General features: G+C 34.6%; 1 protein-coding gene across 3 annotated transcripts in view; it reads right to left on the reverse strand.

Moving 5' to 3' along the window:
- Positions 1–2364: 2364 nt before the first annotated feature.
- The window catches only part of DDX46 (DEAD-box helicase 46), a 57584-nt gene continuing 40239 nt past the window's right edge, over positions 2365–19709 (reverse strand). The window contains exons 14-24 of one of the 3 annotated variants that reach the window (XM_072629913.1): positions 19322–19486; positions 17559–17721; positions 15396–15589; positions 14431–14568; positions 13981–14130; positions 9742–9918; positions 8670–8888; positions 7996–8140; positions 5124–5197; positions 4170–4249; positions 2365–3252 (exon numbers count right to left, since the gene is read on the reverse strand). In XM_072629913.1, coding sequence (XP_072486014.1) covers positions 4202–4249; positions 5124–5197; positions 7996–8140; positions 8670–8888; positions 9742–9918; positions 13981–14130; positions 14431–14568; positions 15396–15589; positions 17559–17721; positions 19322–19486 — 1473 coding nt within the window. In that variant the 3' untranslated portion in view covers positions 2365–3252; positions 4170–4201. Of the gene's footprint in view, positions 4250–5123; positions 5198–7995; positions 8141–8669; positions 8889–9741; positions 9919–13980; positions 14131–14430; positions 14569–15395; positions 15590–17558; positions 17722–19321; positions 19487–19709 lie in introns of all 3 variants that reach the window. The other 2 variants (XM_072629914.1, XM_072629912.1) reach the window with 2 other exon arrangements.

Genomic DNA, 19709 nt, shown 5'->3' on the forward strand with positions numbered 1-19709 from the left:
AATGTGACTAATGTGGAAATAAATTTAATATCATTGTACATATATAGCCTGTATCAGATTGCATGCCATCTTGGGGAGGGGGAAAGGGAAAGGAGGGCGAGAAAATTTAGAACTCAAAATCTTAAAAAAGTGAATGCTGAAGACAGGGAAGATATTAAATCACAGTTTGGGACATCTTATCTGAGCTTTTGTTAGGGTAAAAAATCTTCCATGTTCATCACTACATAGTATAGTTCTGAAATTATTTTCGTAAATCTAGGCAAAGATTTCAGCCAGCATGTTAAAAGTTACATGCGTTAGAAAATGTGAGATCTGGATTCGTAAACAAAATTAAAGAATCAAGCACTGAAAATTTTATCTTAGCAGGAGCCCTAAGATCCAGCATTTGAAGAAGCAGCGTAATGACTTTAGAATGGCTGCTGTTGATTGTGTTTTTTAGGAGTGCACTAAGATGTAGATATTTTATTATACAGTTTTTATCCAAGTCTCCATCTCAAATTACTAATTTGAAACATTAGCTTCCTTTGGTCCAAGGGGTCTGCTACTCAAAATTTTGGCTCACAGTAAGCATTCTTTTAAGGTAGAACACCTGATTACTTAGTATCTCTCTTGGGAAATTATTACCAACATACTGAATTGACTTCTTTTGGTTATGTACCTAACAGATGTTATCGTAATATCTTCCCCACAGGATGAGTTAAGCTTGTCCTTCTTCCCTCTTACATCATAGATCCCTAAAAGGAGACAAAAGTCTCTTACAGACAAGTCCCAGACTTGACTGGCTTCTGCTGATGAAGCTTCTTTCCCCTGACCCACAACATGGAGTAAGCTGTTGCTCCTTTTCTCTTGTGACATATATTAGCTTTCCCTAAAAAGAGATAAAGCTGCCCCACTCTGCTTCCCTGGACACCTGAGGACATACAAATTTCCAGTGACATGGAGAAGGGGCCCTTCTGATTAGAATGATTTCTGAAGACAACATGAGTTACCACATCCTGCCTTCCCATATATAAGGGAGAGGGGGCCTGATGAGCTTCACCAGACTGTCGATAGGGGAAAAAAAAAAAGGTTATGAACCCCTGTATTTAAGATGTACTAAGTTCTCTGAAATGAGCTTGGTAGCTTCTGTATTATACTTGCATACTTTGGATATTGAAAGCTTCCTAGAGGATTAAGGAATTTTAGAGCAGAAAGCTACCATGCAAATCACCTATATAGACCCAAATGCTTACTGTGATATGCTAGGAGTCAGACATTGACCCCAAAGGTTACTTCACTGTAATTTCATTGTAGGTCCCTCACCCTCAGTTGAGGTCTAGCTGTTCCCTATTATACTTTTCCTTCTATGTAGGAGCACTATAACTCAGAAACTAAAATGTACAATTGACATATTATATAGGTGTTTTGTGACTATCTCATGCAACAGATTGGTTGCAACACACTTTTACATCATTGACAAAACTACTGAGTATAAAAACGATTTTGGTAAATCTTCTGCCCATATCCAATGACGCAGAATGACTTCAGTATGTAGTAAAATCTTCTATGGCATTTTTCTATATGCAGACTCAATCAGAGGACCTCATAGTTGAAAAGGATCTGAGGTTGTTGCTTCTAAGCCGTACCTGAAAAAGTATATTCTCTACAATATCCCCCATAAATGGGCAACCAGATTTGGCTTGAAAATCATCAGGAATCCCACAACCTTCAGAGGCAGTCCATTCCATTTTGAATAGCTCTTATTGGTGGGATGATTTTCCATTAAGCCTGTCCCTAGGTAAATTCCATCAGCTCTCTAGGGCCAAGCAGTCTTATCTGCTCTATTAACAGCCCTCCAAATACCCAAAGACAAAGATCTTGTACCACTCCGCAATCCACTCAAGCTATTATATTCAGTTTCTTAACCAGTCCCTATATGGCACGAACTCAACCAACAAGACCAACACTTTTCTTGATGCCCTTCCAGTTTAATTGGAAAAGAATTCCCCAGATATGAGAGGAGAGTGGGACTATTAATGCCCTAGTCTTGGACAGTATGACTAGCTTAATGTAGCCTAAAATCATATTAGCTTATTTTTTGGCTGCTACATACTTGCCTGGTATTGAGCTTGAAATATACTAAACCTCCCCTCCCAGTTCTTTTTCAGTGTTTCCTTCATTTCTTACTTAAAAAGGTGGATTATTGCACTGCTTGTTTAAATTCCAAGAGGCCCAAGATACCCATGAAGATGAAGGGACATACTCTGTTTCAGGTAACATTTTGATGGAGTGCTTATTCAAAAGACAGTATTACTTTTCTCATTTGTCTAAAAGAATAAAAATTATAACAGCAAAATATGATGGAAAACTAGTGAACAAAGATGATTTAAAGAAAAATGCACACTTATTTTATTATTTTATTTTTGGAGGAATTTAGAAAACATAGGAACAAATATTGATATATTGCATAAAAAAAAGTTGAAGTCTGTACATCATCCAAATCTTAAAAATTCAACTGTGCCAGTGTGACACTAGGAACAATGAGCTAACATAGTTTGCTTTCTGAACAAAATAATATTTCCAGCATGGCTTCTCTTGATAACTAGCATGACAAACATGAACAGAGTTCTTAAAATGGTTTAAAAAAAAAAGTCTCAACCCCAAAGTGACTGATGCTGGTTGAAAGCAGCACCAACTGTCAAGTGTGTAGGATGGAAATACACCATCAGAAGGAAGCATAAACCATCGTAGACTGAAGAAAATAAGTAAATAAATAATCTTAATAGAAAGAGATCTAAGAGATGGCTGAAGTTTGAAATTATCTATTTTGCTTGTGTATTGTTGTACACACAATATGTGGTTCTTTAATCTGCCACCAGGAAAACAATGGACAAGGTGGAATCAGAAACATTAATTTCTAGGTGACAGCTTTTCAGATAAAAATGCTGCCCTGAAGTTGTAATGGTTTGACGTCCTCTGACACTTAAAGCTATTTAACATATTGTTAAGAAACTGAGTTTGTGATACTATTTACAATGTATTATTTTTTTAAACTGTCCTTCGCTCAAGTAAAGAGGATTTCTTGTCTCTTAATTAATAAAAATCTTCTACCAAAGCATTCAACTCCTGAAAATCTCTCTCCATTCAGACAGTGTCTTAATTTGAAAGACTTGTACTAAGTACAGATAGGCCCCTGGGTGATCAAAATTTCACAGCCTAAACCAGAAGAACACCATGGAAGCTCCAGATCCAGGAATTTATGTCATCTGAGGGCTAAAAAACAAATACATTTATGACTAACCCAAGAAATAAGCAGTTGTTTCCCTGAAGAGAGGCCAAGCGTTAAGATGAATGCTAGGTTATAATTTTGCTCCATAATTTTAAAGAAAAGCAGTATACATTCTAATAAGAGCAATCTAGTATTGAGGGTGTTTGCAGATATCAAATGTAGAGATACATAATCAAACTATTACAGAGTTGGGAAAAATCTTACTCTTTATAGATTTGGTTATAAATATCAATTGTAGGGGTTTTAAAAATTTAATTCACAAATTAAAGGGCAATCTAAAATCAAAAAATTTTATGCTACACATTTTTAATTTATACAAAAAACACAAAAGAGTTCAAACTATTATCCATTTGCTATTCTAAAAGTTAAAACAAAAACTCTGAACCCATATTCTAAATATTTGAGGATAACAACCTCATTTCTAGTTCATATTCTTTGATGTATGCCAATTAGATTCGCCAAGAAAGGCAAAAACAAGCCAAGAAAGAGAATGTTACCCTTTGTTTAGGAAATAAATCAGCATTTCACTGTAAATTAGTAATATGAATTACACCAAAAAAAAAAAAACAAACCCCAAAGTTAAAAGTGTACTTTACTAATTTCCAATGAAATGTCCAAATCTTTCCATATGTATTAAGTTGGAGTTCGTCAGGATTAAAGTCTATTTAATCCATATTTCCATACTTGTAAGTATATAAATAATGTTCTAAAGGAAATCATACTCTGCAAACAAGTTTGTTTTAGGTCTGATAGTCTTAGGGGAGTGGAGAAAGATTTTTTTTTTAAAGCAAATACTGGTTTTTCTTATATAAAAAAATCAGCAAGACAAAATTTTTAAAAATCTTAATTTACAATATACTGTAAACTCCAAAGACAAGAGAAGCCACCAAGTTTCACACACCAGCAACTGGTAAAGAGGTTTTCTCCAGATGTTTATAAAACTTTATATCTTCCTTTATTTGTTGGCTGATAGGAATTTTGCTGTAATTGAAAAAATTGCTAAGGTTAGAGAGAGCAAAAAACACCCCCAAATGGAATACCACCTTCTATATAAATTCAATAGCAAAACTTTAAAACAATAATAAACTTACATTCAATTAGACTAAATCAATTTTTGCCTCTTTTCACTTGATACTTCATCTAAATAATCTGACCATGAATGGAGAAAATACTAACTTTACTGGATATAAGTAAAATATTAGCAATCTTTCAAAAGCCTATTTACTGTATGTCATTACTCAACTACTTATTTATCAGCGGTTTCTACATATCTAATTAGCACACATGCCAAGATGCAGACATATATTTAAGACAGGATAAGGATCTCTAATTTTTCATTGGTATAGAGAACTTCCAGATGATGAAACCTCCTCTACCAATGCAGGTCAGCACCTTCTCTGAAACTAAGTCTTAGAGAGCTGCCTAGAGCGCTAAGAAATTAAGTGACTTGTCCAGGCTCCATAGCTAGTATGTGTTAGAGGCAGAATTTGAACCTAGGAGCTTTGGTTACTCGTTATGCCACACTGTTTTTTTATGACAGATGCTGGTGGAAAAGTAGTTTAAGATTTTATTTTAAGGTTATTTCCTTCTGTAGAATTCTTAATTTCTTCCATTAACTTTGTGTAGTGAATAGCACTTTTTCTGCCTCACAAGAATGCTGCATAAGAGATATCTGAATTGAAAAGTCTGATAACACATACTTAGAAGCAAAAATCAATTTTTCAAATGGATGTGGGTCATACTGTTAATTTTCTAAGTAAATATTCACAAGTTCCAGCTAGGGATACAATGCCTTCAAAAGTACTGCTTTTTCTAAACCCAGTTAATACAAACTACCCAAAAGATTTTTACTTACCAGTCTGATTAGTTCTTCTTTTATAAGCCTAGTAATTTCTGCCTTTGCCTTCTGCACAGCCAGTTCATTGGCACCTAGGAAGATGAGTGGCAAATATATTATTAGAATCACACATATGTTTACAGATACGTACTGCAGGTTAATTTCAGGTACTCCCCATAAATGCCAAGGGGAAAGCTTTCAATGGCTGCCTAATGGTGGGTCACTCATAAAAGTTGTTTCAAATTACAGGCTTTAATATATTATTGCTGAGGTCATATTTTGTGACAAATTAAGGCTGGTTAGTATTTTACTAGATGCAAAATGAATAACAAAGGATAATAATGCAGGAGAAAAAGAACAATCTACAGTTGGGAAGATTTCTACTGTGAAGAAATTTTTATATCTTTTCCACTGACATTTTTCATCAAAACAATAAACCACACTCAGTGAAAATGACTGGGTGCAAGTAAAGTATTCGTAATCTCTCAACAGCATATTATTTATCTGTACGTCACTCAAGTACTCACTGGCCAGCAGTTTCTAGATTATGGTAATTTTCATACATATCCAGAGGTTCAAGTACAATTTGTCTGTAGTAAGGAAAGCCAGCCCAAACCCCCAAAAACAGACCTGAAGTCTATGAGATCAGAGAGAAGGGGCCACACTATGAAAAATCTGAGTGAGGACTTGAGAATAACAATAAAATTATAAACCTGAAGAGGAGAAGAATTAAAATACCTTTGATAGAAATAAGGAAGTTTCAACAAGGGTCTTGAGACAACTAGAAATATTTGAACAGAGCAAGAGAATGAAAGAACGTAAGAAATTATAATGCTCTATTTTTTTAAAAAACCTGACCTGGAAAACAAAAAGAGGTAATTTAAGAATCACTAGACTCCAAGAAAATCATGACCAAACAAAAATCCTGGATAATCTACCTTAAGAAAGCATTAAAACAAAACAAAACACTGCCTACATCTATTAGAATCAGAAGGCAAAGCAAAAGTATAAATTATATACCAACCCCCTCCTGATCACCTAAGAAACTCCGAACTGAAAACACCAGCAATATTACAGCCAAAATCTAGCATTTCTTATCAAATTAAAAATGTTGTAAAAAATCCAGAAAGACAGACTTCAAGTATCAAAAAACTTCCTTCAAGATCATATAAAACTATGGTACAACAATAAAGAAAAAAAAACCCTGAATACTATTGCTAAATCACTAAAAAGCAATAAAAACTTACAACCAAAATCCTACCAGGGAAAAAACAAACAGAAACTTTGAAAGATAATAATCATAGGCTTTTGGCTGGCACCATCATTTTCCAGTATCTTGCCAAAATGAATCACACAAAAGGAAAGGGGAGAGGTAAAGAGAGTTTGTTTTCTCTAGGCCTTTTGAAAACATGGTGGGGTTCCTTGGGGAAAGGAGGGAAACAAGCATTTATTAAGTACCTACTGTGTGCCAAGCATTATTTGAAGAGCTTAACAATTATCTTATTTTATCTTTGCATCAATCCTGTAAGGTAGAAGCTTTTTTATCCCCATTTTTACAGCTGAGAAAACTGAAGCAGACAGAAAACAGTTTGCCCACCAAGCTAGTAAGTGTCTAAGGCTGGATCTGACCTCAAGTCTTCCTAACAACCCCAGTGGTCTATCCATTGTGCCTCTTATCTGCGTTGGCTACACATATATGAATCTACAAGGGCAAATACTATAGATATCAAGGGTATGAGCAAGTTCAGCAATTAATGTCACATAAATGTTACCATGGCAAAACTAGAAGGGTCAATAATATTATTAAGCATGCTATAATCATTGTTGCAACTGAACAAGTTAAAAGCAAGATTTGAGCTAAGAGAATCAATGTATGTACTAAACATATTAAGTACTCAAGGAACAGAGGTTGTGAAGTAAAGGAAAATAAAGAGAGGAAAAAGCCAAATAAAAAGACATATCAGTTCAAATGAAGCATTAGCCTGCTGCACACAAAAAAGCACACTTTGTGAGAACTAATGATTGCTGGAACTAGTTAGTGGCTTAAGTTCTACATGTTTATCAACTCTTTGCTCCTTACTTCCTCTGCAGACAAAAAACTGCCTCAGTCCCAGATAACACAACATATACGACTCAAAAACATTTTGATCTGTTATGTCCATATTTCAATTTGACTATACTGAGGTGATACTGGATAAGTCACAATTCTCTATGTGTAGCTAGCATAAGCCATATTCAGTGACGATGACTTTATAGCTTAGCCTACATCACAGCCACCTTTTACCATGGCTATTTATGCAACAAGTAAGTTGTTTCTTCTATGAAAAAATGAAATTTTTACCAAAATGATTAAATATAGATCACGGATATAATCATTACAAAAGAAATCTCCTGCAAAGATAATTCAAGATGCAAAAAAAACCTTTTAGAAAAAAAAATCATATTTCAATTTCCTGAGTTTTTTCTTTCCTCTCTAATATGACAGATCATTAGAATACTCACAAGAAAATTTACATCCCCAAATGTATTAGGCACTATAGCCACAGACAAAACAGGCCGCCCCACTTGAACTATCTGTTGCCCAGCTCCGTGGCCTATTTCTCAAATGGAGATCCAAATACTGATCTATTTCATAACTCTAATTAGAAATGAAGGTCTTAAAGCATAGATCCTACTCCTTGGTACTTACGACTGCTTTTAAACAAAAGGCTTTAAAATCATTCAAACATACCTAAGTTTCCCATTTGCAGATGAGGGAGAGGAAAAAAAAGTTTCTTACCTAATCTCCAGTTCCTTGGCTTTGACCTCACTACAGTGTCTATCTACTACCAACAATTTGTATTTAACAATGATCAAACTCAGGTAGTCTAATAATTTCTGAAGTACGTACTTTCAATTGCCAGGTAAATTTTTCGCTCTCCTTCCTTGGGTTCTTTGCCAGGAGGAAAATATGTTCCTCTGATCGTAATAGCAGCTTCAGAATATTCACTGATTCTCTGCAGAGCTTCCTTAGAAGTAACTTTCCACCTTGCAGTCTATGAAAGAAAAAGGGAGAAGAAGCTACTTTATACTAGGAAAAAAAGTTCAGGGACACAACAAAAAACATCAAATAACATAAAAGAACAATTTGTTATAGCACATTATAACATATCAAAATCAGAATTAAATAGATTATGTTCACAAGCACTCTAGTCTATATATATATATACAAAAAGTACTTTCATAATAACATTTCCATTATTCTCACATTCTAATTTTTTCGAACTCATTAGAAACTGAATTAGCTTTGAAAATATGTATTTTTATCAACTACGGGTGTTTTTTCTTCTGAACAAGCAACCATCAGGAGGATAAATATACTGAGCCACCTGAAATGTTCTTCAACTGGCAGTGATTCCAATGGCTTTTACTATTGTCAAGACTGAGCAGTGAACAAGTGGTGGAAATAAACAGATGAGAAAGTTTTTTTGTTGGATAAATCATGGTAACAGGATTCAGGAGGATTCAGGTGAAAGAGATCCACGATGTTCATTTAAAAGGGGACAAAGGAAACCTGTTGCTTACCTGTGGGAAATCATTGATCTCTAATTCTTCCTCATATCTCTTAAAAGATTCATTTTGTCCACCATCCTGCCTTTCTTCCTCTTGTTTCTCTATAGGCACATAATTGAGCTTGGCATTGATCTTTTCAGCAAGTTGTTCTGCAATGGTTTTTGCAGATACAGTAGGGGCCAAAATAGTGCCCCCTCTTAGGATTGCATTGGTAGCCTGTTGCATTACATCCTGTAATTAAAGAAGGGCTACAATCAAATCACGGACTAATGTAGGAATTGGCCCGCGGACCCCATCAGAAATTCTTTGATAACCCACTTCAAAGTTCCAAATTCTCCCTTTCCTACCAAACTAAGTCCTCATCATAAATACAAGTAAGCATGCTATAGATTTGACAACTACACAGAAACACACATTTTGTTTCAATGCATATCCTCTATTTTGGAGAAATTCAAAACCAAAATACCACTGAGGTTTGTAAATAAAAATGCTACTGATACACAAGTGATATTCACTTCCTTATCTTTCATATTAGATTGTTTGCCCTGACCTTTCCTATATTACTTACATATGGAGTAGATTCTACTCGTACTCAGAAGTTCTTTTAAATTAGAAAATGTGTACCACCACAACCCCATGGAAAACCAACCCAACCAACAATAATTTTACAGTAACTGACTTGACTTACCTTAAGTCTTCAGAATACTGGAGAAATTAATAAACCATTCTTTGGGAATGCTACTAAAGTTCACATACTTGATTAAAAAATTATTAACATAATAAAGACTATTAAACATTATTATAAAGTCATCCATGACAAACATGCTATATGCAATGTTATTCAGAAACACGTCTCTATGTTTGCGTTATCAACCATAACCCATGATCCAATACAGATATAAGTCAGGCATTCCAGAACAGGTTATCATTATATAAGCAACTACAGTGGAAAACAGAAAGTCAAACTTCCTATAAATTACGTAATAGATAGAATAATTTAGATATTAAAAAAACAGCTACAAAATTCGGCATTTTTTAAATGGTTTAGAAAGTAAGGAGCTGAGGCACTGAACAAACCACTTAATACCTGAGCCTCGGCTCCCAAATTCTTCTGGGCATTGATTCTCAGAGCCAACCTCTTTGCAATTTCCAGTTTTTCTGCATTTCCAGCAGTTGGAGCAGGGACACTAGAAGTTCCAGGGGCTGCCATATCTTTAACTCTCTTCTTTGAATTGAACATACTTTCAATCTGTTCATCAATCTAAATCAGAAAGAAAGCAAAGTTACGAAATCACCTTATCTAATAATAACTGAGATATATGTGAGGCTTTAAGGTTTTTCAATTATACAAATTATTTCATTGGAGTCTCAACACCCCAATGAAGTAAGTACTACTAGCATAATTATCCCAATTTTTTTTTCAGATTAGGAAACAGAGGCTAAGAGATGTTAAGTGAGTTGCCTATGATCACATAGCTAACAAAAACTTCTGGAGTGTACTTTTTCTTTGCTTCTAGTTTTGTTCCTTTATAATTTTATAGCCAATAATTAATTGCACACAAAATCATGATACTTATTCTCTTTCTTCTAATACTCTTTTTGCATTTTTTGCAAGAAAAATTCTTAACCTTTTTTCTATACAGACTCTTAAGATTAAGTTTTGTTGGGTCCTTTTTTCATTCAAAATTGAAGGAAATACTAAATTTCAATTAGAAGTTAGTGGAAATAAATATGTAATTATTTTTTCCCTGCAAGATAAGGGTGTCTATGGGGCCTCAGGTTAAGAATCTCTGACTGAACAGTATTTTTTTTTTTCAAAAAAATAAGATCTGCCTTATATTTACATTATTATGTTACCTTTACGCTATTTATTTATGTTACTCAAGTCTAGCAGATTACAAAATAGGGGCCTCATCAAAATACTTTATGTACTAGACTACTTGCCCCATTTAACATTTTAAACTAGTCCCCTATAGCAGGTAGGGATAAGGAGTAAGAGACTTGACTACTTTGCATTAACAATTTAAAGAGATGCTCTAAGAATTTCAGATCAAATATCTGTGGTTCAGCATGCTACTAAGGCATCAGGTAAGTGAAAACAAAGCAGCCTGATAGTCCTGCTGAAGAACTCATTAATTTGCGGCTCACAGGGAGAATAGGTGACATATACACTAAAGAAGACTAAACAGAGGGAAAAATGGAAAGCATGGTAGAGAGTCAAGTGCAAATGGAAAGCTAAATGCAGAGCTGCTTATTCTCTCTCATTTAAGTTGTTTAATAGCGAGCCCCCCAAAAAAGCCCCCAAACTCTTGAGATCCTTAAGTTCCAAAAAGGCAATGAAATATAATTAAGTTTTCTTGGGCCCAAAATACTTTTCCAAATAAAAGAAAGACATATTATAGAATTTTATTTTAAATATAATTAATAATCATAGTAGCTAGGATTTAAATAGCTCTTTAAAGTTTGCAAAGCCTGGAATAAATATTTTGATCTTCACAAACATCCTGGGAGGTAGGTGCTGTTATTATACCCTTTTGACAAATGAGGAAATTGAAGCCCAGAAGTTAAGTGACAGCTCATATCAGAGGGAAGATTTGAACTCAGACCTCCCTGACTCCAGCTCTAGTGTGCCACCTAAGTTGCCTTTTGACTGGAGAAAGTTAAGGAATTAAGGGGAAACAAGCGAAAATTGGTTTTCCAGTCAATCTACCGCCACTGTTAAAAGTCTTTATATCCCAAGATTCCACTGAGTATCCAACATCTCTCTGCATTCTCACCTTTCCCAGCATCTTCTCTCCTGGCATATTTCTTTACTCAAAAAAGAACCATATAATGATTTCAAGGCTATTATGTTTGTTTTTTTTAATAAAATAACTTTTCTTTTAATGAACACTGAAATACTTAGTTTGGGAATAATAAAGAAAAAAACCCACCCCCAGAGAATCTCAGAGTTGGAAGGTGTCTCAAAAACATTTAGTCCAAATTATACTTAATCTTCTTTTTTATACTCAAAAAACTTACTAGCTGTAGACAAGAGAAAATATTTTCTATCTGTTAAGATCCACATATTGAAAAGATCTTGATTCAAGACTTTAGAAATAAATGAGGTTAATTTTAAAAAATACTTTTATTGCATAAGTCAGTTCCAAATCAATTAAACAATTTAAAGAGGAAGGGCACTCAGAGATCATCTATAATTGAAATACAGTTGAGCACAGGAGCTCAGATAGTTTTTGAAAGGGTCTATATGTAGGATATATATGGTAATAGTTAGGATTAATGAAGAATGTTTATATGAATACAAAAGTGTAAAAGCTTTCTCTGTTATAGTTAAGCTCCTTTGAGACTACACTTATTCTTTACCTCACCACACAAATTTTGTGTATAAACACTAAATTTGAATTGAAAAGAATCTGAGTGATAGTATTCAGTTGATGTTCTAAATAATGCTCACTATTTTAATGTAATTAATATTTAAAGGTTCAGTTCAATAACTTTAGCAGTATTACAATGCAGCATAATCAATACTTGTCTTTATCCTGAGCTGGCATTTTGCTCAGCATTCATGTCTCATCATCCCTTTTTGATAGAAGGAGACAATGCCTTGATTCTGTGAAGGCTATCTGGCACTTTGAATGGGGGTTCCATGTTGCCTGGAGCAAAACTGCTAGTCAAGTTTATCTTTTATCTAACAGTGAGAGTTCCACAATCTTTTTTGTTAAATATTGACTTTAGACCTTAAGAATTCAGAATTTTTAAAAATAAGTTTTAAATAACTATGGTCCACCATCTGCTGCTACTTCAAGTTTTATTCTAAAGCACCAAATTTAGTTTCTCTTAAATAGATCTGTACAAGGGGATGGTGTGGAGAACACCTTTCTCTTGAAGAGTAGGCCCTACAACTTGTAAATAAGATGGTTTCTGCAGAAAAACTTCAACTAGAAGATTCCAAAAATGCTCTTTGGATCTGAGAGCCAGCCCCAAACTAAGAGACACATATTTTTCAGCTTTTAAAGAAAAATTAAAATGAGGAAAGATAGCATGTTGCCATAAGGTATTTGGTTTGCAAACTGAGGTATAGATCTAAAATAGGGTCATTGAGGATCCACAAAAAAGATCTCAAAAGATCTTCTAGAAAGAGTTAGAGGCAGGGAGGTATGCCTGCCCAGAGTTAATTCCTAAAGCCATATTGTGAGGGGAGGGAAGAGGAAAAGAAAGGGACATAGATGGCTGGCAGAGCAGTGGATAGTTCTGAGTTTAGAGTTACGAAGATCTCAGTTCAAATCCAGTCTAAATCACTTACTAGCTGTGTGATTCTGGGCAACTCACTAGACCTCTGTTGGCTGCAGTTTCTTCATCTGTAAAACGGGATATCTCTGAGAGTTATTATGAGAATCAAATAAATATTTTAAGTGCTTAGCACAGTGCCTGACACATGGTAGGCACTACACACATAAATGCTTGCTCCCTTCCTCTTTCCCCTCCTCCCCATTATGTACTTTACTCTATTTGTGACCCTTTCTTATCCTATTCATGTGCTCATAAATAATAGAATAAGCCTGAGTAGCCACCCAGGGGGTCCCCAGCTTTAGACATGCAGTAGACCTGCTACTAGGGATCACGTCTTTTCAAGGTAGCACATAAAAAATAAAATATAGATGCTAAGTGATAACTCCAAAGTATGTAACTATACCTTTTTATAGCCACAACCAAAAGATGCCTTTCATAATGAAATTATTAGATATCATGATGTTGAGTATGTGGGATTTGTTGGGATGCTTCAACTAATCCAAGAGTTCAATAGTACCAGAGAAGACACCATATCCCCAACTGCTATCATTGTTCTCTGTGTTTTGTTCTTGAAGAGGACCGATGACATCACCAGGGTGGTGTCCTGACCTGGACATGAGTGAGGCAGAGCTGCTCAAAGTCATCAACTTTACACTCCTCTGGTCACTGAGGTCCAGTGGCAAGACAAAGGTCAAGGCAACTGAAGCTGGGGCAATTTACTTTTTGTTCGGCATGGTTTTCATTTTTGGTTTCTTGAAATATACCTCTGGAAAGAAATGCTTTTAAAAAGCCCATTGTGCTTTAAGGGGAGTTACCACCTTAAAATCCAAATCACACTGGCTTTCACAGAGTGATTATTAATAGCTTCAACCCAAGTCTCTGTGGCTCACTGATAAGCATGGGGCAAACCCTCAATAAGCCTAAAGATGTAAATAAGTAGTAAATACAGTAATGAAGTATTGAATAATGTCAAGAAACAGCATTCTCTAAAGCACTTTCTGATAAAAATGCAGTTTAGGATGAAAATACTTACATCAACTGCAGTATCTTCATCATCTGAATCCTGCAGACCAAGTGCTGCTTTTTGTAACTTCTTCCTCTCATTGGCCAAAGCTTGTTCTGTTTCATCAAATTTGAATCCTTTACCAGAAAAGCCACTACTTTTTTTAATTATCTTCCCTTCCTACAAAAAAGAAGAAAAAAAGGACAAATATCATTTTATGAGTTTTTTTAATGTGTGCTAATGGAACTACTTTCCAACTTGCTATACTAATATAATATCCTGATATGTAAAGACAGATTAATATGTAGACAAGCCATTTGAATATCCTCAAAAAATTTTTTTAATTTTCAGATTAATTTCTCCTTAAGATGGACTTATAAATAAAAAAGTAGAAAAATATTAAAATAAATCAACAATTTAGGCAAAATTAATGGGGCCAGGAGCGGAGTAGAGTGAGTGGGTATAGGGAGGTTTACTTACAGCTTTCTGTTGATCTTTGAAATCACTCCAAAGTTTTTCCAGATCAGGAGGGACTGCAGTCCCTGACAACTCCAGAGCTTTAATTATATCACCTGCATACCTTGCTTGGTCTTCTGTGATGAAAGTATAGGCATATCCCTAGTAAATTAAGAAAAACAGAACGTAATGCAATACAAATCCTACATGAGATAACACTAAGATTACAACTAGAGTCATTTTCACAACTATGATTTCTGAGTCAAAATCTTAAAAAGGATTAAGAAAAACTTTCTAAATTTGATGTTTTAAAATAAAACTTAAAGTAGCAGAAGACTGTGGAACACAGCTATTTTTTAAAAATTCCGAGTCAGTTCTGAGTCAATATTTAACAAAAGTGGTCTTCATGGAACTCTCACTGTTGGAGAGATAAAAGATAAACTTGACTAGCAATTTTGCTCCAGGCAACATGGAACCCCCATTCAAAGTGCCAAATAACCTTCACAGAATCAAGGCATTATCTCCTTTTATCAAAAAGGGATGATGAGACATGAATGCTGAGCAAAATACCAGCTCAGGATAACAACAAGTATTGATTATGCTGCATTGTAATACCGCTAAAGTTATTGAACTGAACCTTTAAATATCATTTATGTTAAAATAGTGAGCATTATTTAGAGCATCAACTGAATACTATCACTCAGATTCTTTTCCATTAAAATTTAGTGTTTATACACAAAATTTGTGTGGTGAGGTAAAGAATAAGTGTAGTCTCAAAAATAAGCGTAGTCTCTAGAACACAGAAAGTTTTCACACTTCTAGGTACATATAAACATTCTTCAATAATCCTAAATATTACCATATATGTCCTACATATAGACCTTTTCAAAGATGGTCTGAGTTCCTTTGCTTGTCTCTGTTTCACTTATTTTTTTAAATGCAAAAAAGACACTTTAAAGAAAACGGCAAAATAATGCAACTTCTTTTACTTTGTTGCCTGCTCTTCCAGTTCTGCCTGCTCTGTGGACATAATCCTCATAATGGTTAGGGCAGCTATAATTCACCACGAGGATTAGATGTTTCACATCAAGTCCTCGTGCAGCAACAGAAGTGGCCACCAGAAGTTTACATGTCCCATTCTTAAAGTCGTTAATGATGCTATCTCTGTCATATTGATCAATGCCTGCAAACAAACCACACAAAAATGTGAAACCATATACGATCAAGTATTGTATTTCATTGCATACTAATAGGATAATAATGAATCAAGATTAGAAGCAAAGAATGAGACAAATTCAATTTACACTGGCCACTTTCTCAATTCATCAACTATACGCAGGAAATAGAAGATTGTGAAATTAAGAATTTTAGTAAAGTTTCTGTCATCTTCAAAATCAGTCTTTAGCTTCCTTTCTGAAAGGACTGTAAAAAAGACCTTTCCAACAATTTAAAATTATGTAAGAGCCATTAAAAAGTGCATATCTTTTCTTTAAAAAATTTTAAATTCGTTATTCTGAACTTAACAAACATCAAACAAATATATATTTCCATATAAAGATAGAAAAAGAGTGCTATATATGAAACAGCAAATCTCTTTCATTAGAAATAACATGAATTTAGAGTTAGAAAAGACCTGAGTCTAACCTCTACATTTTACAGATGAGAAATGGAGTTACATGATGTTAAATGACTTGCCCAGGATCACAAATTTCTAAAGCTGATTCAAACCCAGGTCTTCTTGACTCTAAGCTACCCACATCACACTATCCATCACCTCCTAATACTAACCTCCTTGTCGGCGTTTATCTTGAAACCTCTTTCTGTTCTTCTCTATGCATTTTTAAATGCTTTATAGATGCATTCTTTTTCTTTTATCCTCTGATAGCTATCACTCCCTATTTTCAATTTATCCCTCCCCAAAATAAAAAATCCTCCCTTATAACAAGTAAGCATAGTCCCGTAAAACAGAAACACATACCAGCAATGTCCAAAAAGCATGTCTTACACTACATCACTAGAACATCACCTCTTTGTCAAGATGTGGGAAGCATGCTACTCTGGAGTAATGCCTGGTCAGTGCAATGATCAGAGTCCTAAAGTCTAAGTAGTTTTTCTTTGTAATGTTAATGTCATTGTACAAACTGATCTGTTTACTCCACACTAGTTTGTAGGGGTTTCCCTAAATCTTTCCCTTTAATCATTTTTTATAATGCCAAAATATTCCATTATATTGACATAATATAACAGTCAATAAATACCCAATTGGAGAGATAAGTCATATAACAGAGGTCAACTACAATATGAATGGAATGTCCTGAGGGCACATAATGGCAAGGCAGATGATAAAATCCAGTGGTCCTCCTTCTCACCAAAGGGTTGCAGCTGGTGATTCCTAGATCATTTAAGTGGTGCCAAAAAACCATGTTACATGAAATCTGAGCCAAGAGTATGGCTTTAAAAGAGGAATAGTGCACCTGTTAAAGAAAGCCCAGCAGGAAGCTCTCTAGTCAACCTGAGAGAAGGAGTCCTCCTCAAGGAGGGCCCTGATGAATTATATTTTTAGATAATGAAAAAATGGTTGAATAAATAAAATGGGTCACATACATTGCTGGAAAAAGCTGGTTTGAAATACATAGACATATGGATATCCTATACTTTATGTTTAATTTGAGTGTTAAAAAATATATAGTCAAGAAAAGCAGATGCTATAGAATGATGTTACTCAAGTACCACACCTCTCCATCCTACCATTCTATATATAATGATAACTAAAAACTCTTAAGGAAAATCAAAATGATAATTGAAGACATTTTATGAAATGTAAACCTTGCTTAAAAGAAGACTTATAACATGTAAGAAAGTAAGTACCCAATAATCTTAACTGTTTTATACCAGATCATTTATGTAAATTTAAACCAACATTGTATATGAGAAACACAAGTGAACTAATAAATTTCTTGAAACATCAATATTTTAAATATTAAAAATCTGACCTAAAGACAAGTAGTTACCTATTTTCTTACTGTACACAATGTGTAACATTCTCAGCCTCAACCCTGTTCCAATTGTATAAACCAAGAAACAGAAAATAAATAAACAGCTTTAAGGCTTTAACTAAATTCAGTGCTAACCAATCAATACACATACATTACCTCCATGAAGAGACATGCAAGGATAAGATGCTCTCATTAAGTCCTTCAAAAGACCATCAGCATGCTCCTGCTTATCTACAAAGATGATAACAGATCCTGACTCCTGGTAATGGCCTAGAAGCTCAAGTAACTTCAGAAACTTGTTTTCTTCTTCGATTACAATCTAAAAAATACCAAGAAGTTAATAATATAAATTCTAGTATTTTCTTTGGACTGATCATTATTCACATTTTATTTATGAAAAAACATGATTTAAACCCATAATAGGACAAAAAGAAAAAGGTTATTGAATTTCTTAGAGAAGATTGATAGATCTTGGCAACATCTTGAAAAATCAATGTCTGCTCCTTCTCCTCATTTTCTCCATGCTACTGTGTAACTGGACATTATAACATGGACAGATCGTGGCTACACCTAGCCTACTAGTTTTGTCACTTCTGATTTTCCACTCTTATGTTCTTGGTGTGAGAGGGAAAAGAGAAGAATAAAAAATGGACAGTCATAGAGTCAGTTACATGCAATCTCTCTTTATGTCTATCTATCTGTCTCTTAGAACCTTTGTTTTTAATTCAGACCCAGATAAACTATTATTTCTCTTTTGTAAAGATGTCCTTGACCATCCCCTACACCCAAAGTATTAATATTCTTTCTCTCCTCAATTATCAAGTATGTATTTATCCAAACACACCTTCTCTCAGGAAACAGATTTAGAACTAGATGGACCAAGGTCATCTTCTAGTTCAATTCCCCATCTTTTAGAGATGAGGCAAATAAGGTTCAGAGAAGTTAAATGATTCTATTCATTTGTGTTCTAATAACATTTCAGTTCTGTGACTGCATTAACTCTTGTGTTTTGTTTTCACATCCCTACTACCTAGAAGAATGTTTTGCTCATAGAAAGTACTTAACAAATTTTTGTTGAATTGAATTTTTCAAATGGAAAAAATTTTAATTTTTAGTTCAAGATTGAATGGCTTCCACAATCCAAAAAATAATCATTCCTTTTTTAAAAAAAAACATTCCAAACCACTTTCTATCTCTTTTACATATTTATCATCTTTTGCTTTGTATTAACTATTTGATTATACATTATCTACCCAACTAGACTATGGGCTCTGAAGGAAGAGGCTGCCTTAAACTACCTTTAAACCCCTATTAGTAATTAGCATAAAGCCTCGCACAAAGAAGCTTAATAAGGTGGTTGAATTAAACAATTTCCTAACTTTTGGAAATAATTGTCTACCTTCCCAGAGCATTGCTAAAAGGATCAAACAGAATGGCAATTATAGCCCCCAGAAAATCCCAAAGACCTAGAGAAATGCAACATAGTTTGTTGACAGCACAAATGGTCTAGAATGCAACATATGATACAAGATGCAGTTAATGTGTTAGCTGGTTTTGCTAAACTGTTTATTTTATAAATTAGGAAATTTGGTTGAGAGGGGTTTGTCTAAGGACAAAATGATGGTAAATATCAGAACTAGGACTCAATTCAGATCCTGACTGTGAGAATGGAGCTCCTTCCATTATGTCAAAGTGGAAGGTGTTGGTCAGGGGTTGGGGAGTGGTGACAAACAATGTCTGCTCCATCCCCCATGCTCACACCCACCCTGAAGCTAAGTAGATAGCAGCTAAGAAGATCAGCCCCTGGCTAATTAAAGCAATGACCTAAAGGAATGAATTCCACTGCTTACCTCTAAAGCCAGATTCAATAATGAAAGTTTAGCTATGAACTTTTACATTTCACAAAGGGTTATACTTACCACCTGTTGTTCAACATCAGAGCAAACCACGCTTCTGCCTCCAACCTGTACTTCAATTGGTTTACTCAGGATCCGACGGGCCAAAGCCTCCATTGCTCTAGGAAAAGTGGCAGAAAACATAACAGTTTGCCGATCAGGTCGGACATTATCCACGATGCGCATGACCTGTAGGAAATATAGCAAATAAATAGTCATGACTAGTATCTCTCCAAAATTTCTTTGGAGAAAATAACACACCTTCCATCTTAGCAAAACTATAAAATTATCCTCTTATTTCTTGCACATGGTAATTACATAATACATAACATTATATGTGAAAGTTTACAAAATGCTACATTCATTCAACTAACACAGTAGTTCTATGAGAAGTCCTAGAGGTTTTCCTCAT

Source organism: Notamacropus eugenii, chromosome 1 (assembly GCF_028372415.1).
Source record: "Notamacropus eugenii isolate mMacEug1 chromosome 1, mMacEug1.pri_v2, whole genome shotgun sequence".
NCBI lineage: Eukaryota > Metazoa > Chordata > Mammalia > Diprotodontia > Macropodidae > Notamacropus > Notamacropus eugenii.